Raw genomic sequence first — 8,858 nt, 5'->3', positions numbered from 1 at the left:
AAGGCTCCTAAATTCCACCTTATTCCGAATTGATAACGCACTTCCTTCCATCAGTTTAATCCTCGGAGTTAGCCTCGCTAGTGCTTTTTACAATACGAAGTTGTCGCCTTGCTTTGGTCAAGTGAATTTTTCCATTGGTCCACCTAAACCACATGACCGGGAAGGCTCATATTTTTTTCTTCCAGTGCCAACCCCGCGTTCAACTCCCGCTAGTTACATGGAGATACCCGACCATCATTTCTCAGACATTTTCACCCGGCTCTCTGCGCTCTCGTCACTACCTATTCGGCCCGGGGCTATGAAAACCTTCCGTAACTGGTCAACAACTCGAGCCTTTCTCTTTCCCCCTCGTCACGATTTCTGAGAATTCTAATTCGGCTGTTCATTGTTTTTGTTAATCTCAATGGAGACAACAGTCTGTGGTATGGTGAAATCTGCCATCTCGGCCTGGCCTGTTCTTACTGTATGTACAGTACGATCTTCTTGCTTCTGAAAATGAAATATATATTCCTCCATAACTAATTATAATTGCATGACGCTTATCACACCCCCACCAGGGCGCAATAGATCATCCTACTATTCGGTAGCCAGAACTACACGATCCAGGAAGCATTGGCATAATATACAGCATTGCCACATCTCCAGTGATACTTACTGTATCAATGAGTGTGCTCTATAAGTGCTGTCTATGAAATGTAAACTCATACAAGTGAATACTTACTATAAGTGATCCCTTATTACTTAAGGGTTCCACTTATATATAAGTACTGACTATGAATTCGGCCCTAATGTATTCACCTCATCCCAAATTATACGCTCTTAAGAAATGTAAAAGTTCAATAACCTCACCTTTTTACCGATGGGTCAAAATCGACTACTGGAGTCGGAGCAGCATTTTATGATCCAGAAACACAAACTAGCTTTAAATATCCGTTGCCTAATAATTTAACTACCTTTACAGCAGAATTATATGCCATATATCAAGCTCTCTTATATGTCCAACAGTTGTAATGCAAAAAAAAAATAATGTATATTCAGCGATTCTCAAAGTGTATTACAAGCTCTCCAATCCTTCGCCCATAGTCAAAATACATATGTCTACGAAGTTAAACACCTTATTTTTCAACTCGAAACATCCTGTTTTGTTATAACGTTAATATGGATTAAAGGGCATAACCGGCACGTAGGCAACGATATGGCCGATATAGCAGCAAAAGAAGCCAGTGCAGATACCGCGAACTTATTACAAATCAAAATCCCGCTGTCTGACTTCTTTCCATCTATCAAAAATGAAGCTAAACACACCTGGTGCACAAAATGGCGTTTATCAGCTAGTACGAAAGGCCACTATTACTATCAAATTCAACCGAGTATTCCCACACTTCCGTGGTTTGCAAATGATACGTATACACGACGTCACATTACTAACATCATCAGACTACGTTTTAATCATGCCTTAACCCCGGTATATTTATCTCGATTTCATATTACGAACGACCCAACTTGTTCCTGTGGAGAACCTCAGGGCGATAGTGACCATTTATTTTTCCATTGCCCCCAATATGCACGCCAACAGGCCATTTTAATGCAGAAATTAATTAACGTCCACGTACCTTTCCCTACACGACCTTCAGTTTTGTTGTATCAACCTTCGCCTATGATCATTGCTATCTTAAACGAATCCCTTGATAATACTCACATCAAATTGTATTTACGATTTAGATTTTCAGTTTTTTTTCCGACATGTTTGTGAAGTGGCATTTCTATATGTTCCGGGTGAGTGGATCCCACACCAAGAGTTTTTATTACTCTCCAATCTTGTACAGTGCAACACGTTTCTATTGCCCAAAATTAATAAGTTATCTGTGTATTCGACCAGTTCAGATAGTTGAATACTTTCATGAACCTACATATACACGATATAATAGTGCTTCTTTCAGTTCACCTATCTAAGTGTAATCGTGCTAAAACCGGTCATTAATGATGTAAACGTGTGTTGTAATATAAGTGAAATATTTCATTGGACTCGTGACTGGGAAATAATTTATTGAGTCCCAAATAAATATCCGCAAGACAAGACAAGACAAGACAAGACAAGATTTATATATTATTCTTTGGTCGTTTTCTACTTTTTTTTGCTTTTGTTAACTCCTTGTCTACTTATTCTCTTTGCTCCCTGTTAGATGTCATGTGTTGATAAAACAAACATGTTTTGACATCCGTTTTATATCTACTTTACATAGGAAGGTAATATGGAATATCTATTAATAATCAATTACATAAGTTAGGAAAGGACAGTGTTTCGATTCCACACATAAATTGTGAGTGGTTTTGGTGAAGCAAGTAATGTCTTGAAATTTGATTTTGATGGTTTTGTCATGTGTTATTGAATGATGTTACTGTGGCAGTTGACTTCTCAGTTAAGAAATAAGCTGCGTTGGCATCTCTCGCCGTTATTGCTGCTGGTGGTTAGTGTGCTTTAATTTGATTTAATATGTTCAGCGTACCCATTATACTTTTGCATTGTGGGCGGGTGACGGAAATTCTGTCATGTTTGAAACATATCTTATACAGTTACAAATCTGTTAAAATTGGGAAGAAAACAAGAAAGTAACTACTCTTCATTACGCTACAGTGGTGATTCGTGCGATACTGAAGCAAGTTCCACTGTTGAGAAAATTTGTCAAAATGTATCCGTTATTAGAATGAGGCTTGTACTCAGGTGTCCGCTGATTTCACCGTAAGTTCTGTGAAAAAACCTACCTCTATCAACCGAATGAAAAGTTGGGTATGCAAACTATGCCAAAGAAAATGCGAAATATATGTTGACAAGTACAGTGATCGTGTTGTACAAAGTCTTTGAAGTTTGAACGAATACAGTAAAGGGCGGTAGTGAACATTAATATTTTAAGCACCTTTTGTATGCCTAATTTTGCTGCATTAAAAGTATTATTAAAGTACTGTATGTGGGTGAACCATGTAGCTGGTGGCAGTAATGTTCTTCTGATAAATTTCTTGAAAAATGTTGTCAATTTTCACATGGTTCATAATGTTCTTTCGGAGCTACACTGGATATAAACTATGCTCTGAAGACCTGGTTTCTGTATGATAACCATATTGCATAAGTAGAACCAAAACCATTTCATTCTAGTTACTGGGTAATGCCAATGTTGGGCAATAGTTCTAACTAGTTAGTTGTTGTTACGTAGTTACAGGAAATTCTAGTTCAAGAGACGGGACATTTTCTCATGAATTGTGTGGTACAAAGATTTAATTGTTGGTTACAGTAGGTTATTTATTATTACACATACCTTTAGGCCTACATCAGGCATTTGACAAATGCTGAGAATCAGATCTGTGTGTTTTTCACTGAATCCATATTCTTTCAAAAGTTCTGTCCAGGACAGTGAATGTCTTCTGTGTTTTCAAGCAGCCAATTTTATGTCTTGTTAAAACATTATCTTTACCCTGCCTGTTTGAACCTTCAAAATTTGTGTTTGTCTCATTTCAAAATAGCCTATGGTTTACTATAATCTATTAGCTTCATAGCCCGTATTGATAGTTCAAGCACACAAGTATGAAGGATGAGTTCTCCACCTAATCCATACTTTATTTTACATAGTATCAACATTATTTACATAAAAAGGACAGTACCGGTTTCGACCTGTAAATAGGTCATATTCAGCTGTTGAAGAACTTGCTTAATAGTGACTGTACAGAATAAATACTACTAAAATTAAAATTAAAGAAGAATGCCATTAAATTAAATATGAATGTCACTATTCCAAAAAATACTTAGAGTTTCGGACAATGTGTTGGCATATAACATAGATATTCGAACTTGACATCAGAATGTCAGTGATTCTTGATAACCCCTTAGAATTGTATCAAATTTCAACCTCAGCAAATATAATTCTTGAAATATGTAGAAATCATGGGACCAGGGAAAAAAGCCCTTTAACCCCCAAAACTGTACCCTATGTATATATCTTAACCTTGCTGTTTTTACAGTCCGCCCGGCTAACATAACCTATACAGGGTTATTCACCTAGGATGTTACTCGGAAATAACGTCTAAACCATTAAAGATATCGGTATTCTGTTTTCATATTTGTAAACCCAGAGGATTGTAAAATAATATACTACTTATTCCCACGGGGGGATTAATAACCGAGATATTGACATTAACTCCATATTTTTAAATGGAACGGCACAAATACATACAGCTGGGCTAAAAGTTCAACTACGTACAAGTTCAAATATGTAAGTATTTTCAAAATTGGACTGTTACTTTCAGATGTCAATAAAAAAACTCATTTGGGCTTTTGAGTGCCGCATCAGACAGCATGAGGTCGGCCAAGGATGTATTAGCAAGCACGCCGTTTCCAGGCATTGATTCCAGCCACAGAACGGATACCAGACATGTACTGTATCCTGTGTTATGTTTATTTCTCAATTCATACAGTAGTAGGTACTGTACACTCAAACCAGTGACAATTATAGCTTTCGTTATCCTCCTTTGAAGTCAAAGTAATTATTTTATTCCTTTTAAAAACTCCAACCGTCCCTGTCCTGTCATGAGTTCGCCAGTCATACACACTTTGCAAACCCTGAGCTCGATAGCTGCAGTCGCTTAAGTGCGGCCAGTATCGAGTATTTGGGAGATAGTGTGTTCGAACCCCACTGTCGGCAGCCCTGAAGATGGTTGGTTTTCCGTGGTTTCCCATTTTCACACCAGGCAAATGCTGGGGCTGTACCTTAATGAAGTCCACGGCCGCTTCCCTCCAACTCCTAGCCCTTTCCTATCCCATCGTCGCCATAAGACCTATCTGTGTCGGTGCGACGTAAAGCAAAAAAAAAAAACCACTTTGCAAACCCATCACATGTGTACGATATGCTTACATGCTTGTGGCTGGAATCACACCCAGGAAACTGCTTGCGCATCAGTATGTCCTTGCCCGACTTCATGCTGTCTGATGCAGCACACAAAAGTCCAATTGCGTTTATCATTGAAATCTCAAAAAGTAACCGTCCGATTTTGAAAATACTTGCATATTTGAACTTGTACGCAGTTGAACTTTTAGGCCAGCTGTATGAATTTGTGCCATTCCATTTAAAAATATGGAGTTAGTATCAATATCTCAGATATTAATCACTCCATAAGAATACGTAGCACATTATTTTACAAGCCCCTGGGTATCATTTAAGAATATTAAAAACAGAATACAGATATCTTTAATCGTTTAGGCATTATTTCCGTGTAACATCCTAGGTGAATAACCCTGTATATGTGCATATTATATAATATTGACACATATTCAAGTCATTGCATGCTCAAAATTAAAATGTAAATACTATAAAGCTGTTTATTTTAATGATAAATCTTCATTATTGTCCGCATGATGTCGCAAACCCGTATGGCACTGCACGGCAACCGAATGGTAAGTAGAACACTAGAAGTTCAAACTACTCTGTTATGTCTTGCTCGTGATAATAAAACTAAAATATTTCAATTTTGCAGTTAATGTTTACCTGTCTGATATCATTGTTAATGTCCTAAGGGGAATAAATTGAAATTTATCATATTCATTTTTTAAGTAGTATTCCACGCCCAGCTACTCATTCCTGCCACCCGGCTGACGAAAATTTATGGGGAGAACACTGCAGAGTAGGGTTTTCTCTCATTATATAAGAAAAGTAGGTAGAGAAATTAAATCTATATATATAAAATAAGAGTTTTGTCTGTACATTGCTCAGAATTTAAAAACGGTTGCATTTCTGTATCGGTCGTGTCCACAGTAACAAGCACTTTTTAATTTTCTGTTAATTTCTGTCTGTATGTACGTACATGCATCACTAGAAAATGGCTAAAGAGAATTTAATGAAAATCGGTGTGCAAAGTCAGGGAATAAGTTGCTACATTCTAGGCCATAAATAATTTTATTCATGCCAAGAGAAATGATAGTTTAAGGGAAGGCCTAAAATTTAATTTTCAAATATTTATGTTTTTAGTGGCCCTATGTTAATGAAAATTGGTATGCAAAGTCGGGGAATAAGTCGCTACAATCTGGGCTATAAATAATTTTATTCACTTTGGGTGAAATAGTAGTTTAGGGGAAGGCCTAAAATGTAATTTTTAAATATTTGTTATTAGTGGTCCTGTCGATAAATCCTACATAACTAAAGTCATATAGTATTAAATTTTCAATCATTTATGTCTTATAACTTAATACCATACCAGCTATGATAACAGATATATTCATGAATTTGGATTTTTTTGCTTAAGTCCATATCAGCGCTGAGTCACGAGAAAATGGGCAAACAGAATTTAATTAAAATCAGTATGCAAAGTCGGGGAATAAGAAACAACAGTCTACGCTGTAAATAATTTTATAAGACGCCCTAAGAGAGTCGAAAGAAAACTTAATGTGAAGGCCTATAATACAAAAAGCCCATAAAACTGATCAACAATAACATTACATTTACCATTGTTTGTTGTGATGTGATTTGTCTCTTCTGTTGCCACTCATCTCCGATAGATGGGATTACTGTTGTGTACCACATATTTTTTTTTAAATTTGCTTTACATCGCACGACACAGATAGGTCTTATTGCGACGATGGGATAGGAAAAGGCTAGGAGTGGGAAGGAAGCAGCCGTGGCCTTAATTAAGGTACAGCCCCTGCATTTGCCTGATGTGAAGATGGGAAACCACGGAAATCCATGTTTAGGACTGCCGACAGTGTTGTTCGAACCCACTATCTCCCGTATACAAGCTCACAGCTGCGTGCCTGTAACCACATGGCCAACTCGCCCGGTCGTACTGTGTATAACAGCCTACCTGAATATTGGTGGGATGTAGGTGGGGAGTTAGATAACTTCCTTCTTTAGCATGCCATTCCTCTGGCTCGTAAATTTTCTGATGCTACTTATACGTAACACACTGGTTCATCATAGCATTCGAGCTATTCAATCCCTACTCTGTGGCACTGATTGGAATGAGCGGTGTGCACACTTACATAAATAATGGCAGAGGAGTGTTCACGGCTATCTGCGGCCTGGTTATTCCAGCACTGGGACTTCGGGCTGTCAGATCGGCACCGTAGTATTGTTTGTTAAAAGTGAGAAAATGTGTGGTTTTTCATTTGATCGAGTATTTTATATGATAACATTGCTTTTAATCGCTGCATTCCAACTGGCGTTTTTGTAATGACCTATGTTGACTTCAGTTAGAAAACTACAAAGACAGTCTCTCTGAGAATCCCATAGAGAAGCACGGGTACATCAGCTAGTTACTAAATAAAAGATTGAAAAAAGAAGGTGCGAAGTGGTCCGAGGACATAAAGAAACAGCATTATGAAAGAATGTTGGAAGGAACGGAAGAGAAAACAACACAGTATGAAAAATTGAATTGAAATGGGCACGTGGTCCTTAGCAGGCCTCATCGGAAAGAAGAAGAAAGAAGGGAAAGAATCATCTTTTGCGGTATAAATATTTTAGTTTATTTCTATTCACCTGGTCATAATTAAAACTGAGACATATTGTCAATATGGGAAATGTGACCATTTTCTGCTGACTGGAGCATTGTGCTATTTTCCCTGATAAAGCTTGCATCATGTATGGCCAGAAGACTTTTACATGTTGTGAAAATAACAAGTGCTAAGTTTGAAAGTGTCATGGCATGTGCCGGATGTATCCGTAATATGAATATATTAAGTACAGAAGGAGTGAAATTCACCGATTTCAAAAGTAACCATATCAGTGGTCTTGTCACTAGCCAGTACTGTCACAGGGGTACTAGAAGCCTGTAAGCCACTTCGTGGCTGTATCCTGGCAAGCTTATATCCCCCCAGACTTCCTTCACTTGCCTCCAGACCAGGGGTCTTCAAATGGCAGGCCCCTGTCCAGAACCGGATCCTGATGTCTTTTTTCCCAGACCTGCATGATTTGTTCAATGTAAAGAAATAAATAAATGAAAGGTAAAAATTACAATTAAAACAGTTAAATTATTTTAGAGAGTAATGTATGACTTTGCTTCATAAATGGCAGTACTGTATTTTGAAGATATGAGAGTGAAAAGGTTTCCTGAGCAAAAATAATGTGTTGTTTAAATGTGGACTCTGAAAGGTGTATATTGAAACCTGAATGGGAACTGCACTTCTTTGTTTTGCCTGAATGTACAGGTACAAAAGCAACATGTTTATATGCAATCAAGGAAGTTAAAACAGCATTTCAACTGTAAACATGTCTATTTCCACCTGGCAGTGATAAAAGAAACCAGAAGGTTAAACAGTTGACAGCATGATAGGGGCTGGTCAGCAGTGCATTTGATGAGTTACCACAGAACAGAATGAGAGAGAGAAATCAATTATCACCTCTGAAAGTGTAAAAGAGTGTGCTGTTGAAACCACCCATTATTTTCAAGTGATGCAAAAGTAATTCAGGCCATGAAAAGTATACCGCTGTCAGCTGCTACAATTGTGCACAAGGTGGAATTGTTATTTCATACCAAATTCAAGCAGGAAATAAGTGATGCTTCTGTGTACACTCTGGCTGTGGATGAATAGTTGGGTGGAAGACATATATTGGGCACTCTGCACCATTTTGTCGGTGTATTATACAAAATGGGAAAAGCATGTTATCGATGGCAACAGATGATGCTCATAGCATGGTCGGAGATAAGAGTGGCTTGCCACGAACATACAACGCTGGCGTAGCAGGGGAAGAGGTGATACTCCTACGTGGCACGTTCCAGGCGGTGGATAGGGGAGTCCTAACTGGCTTGCTGGTGGACTTGAGGGAAATAAAATACCTCTCGCGGACACACAAGCCCCTGTGGGTGGGGGACGCATACGAAGA

At 38.1% G+C, this 8,858-nt stretch overlaps 1 protein-coding gene across 5 annotated transcripts in view; it reads left to right on the top strand.

Annotated features, from left to right (window-relative positions):
- The first annotated feature begins 2,156 nt into the window (after positions 1 to 2,156).
- LOC136886644 (sorting nexin-24) overlaps positions 2,157 to 8,858 on the top strand; it is a 73,972-nt gene continuing 67,270 nt past the window's right edge. The window contains exon 1 of one of the 5 annotated variants that reach the window (XM_067159449.1): positions 2,157 to 2,247. Coding sequence is in view for 1 of the 5 variants with exons in the window: in XM_067159482.1 (XP_067015583.1) it covers positions 2,391 to 2,468 (78 nt within the window). In the remaining 4 variants the exon portion in view is untranslated. The other 4 variants (XM_067159455.1, XM_067159462.1, XM_067159468.1 and 1 more) reach the window with 4 other exon arrangements.

The sequence above is a fragment of the Anabrus simplex genome, chromosome 1, assembly GCF_040414725.1.
Source record: "Anabrus simplex isolate iqAnaSimp1 chromosome 1, ASM4041472v1, whole genome shotgun sequence".
In the NCBI taxonomy this organism is placed as follows: Eukaryota; Metazoa; Arthropoda; class Insecta; order Orthoptera; family Tettigoniidae; genus Anabrus; species Anabrus simplex.
This window is presented reverse-complemented; position numbering and strand designations above follow the sequence as displayed.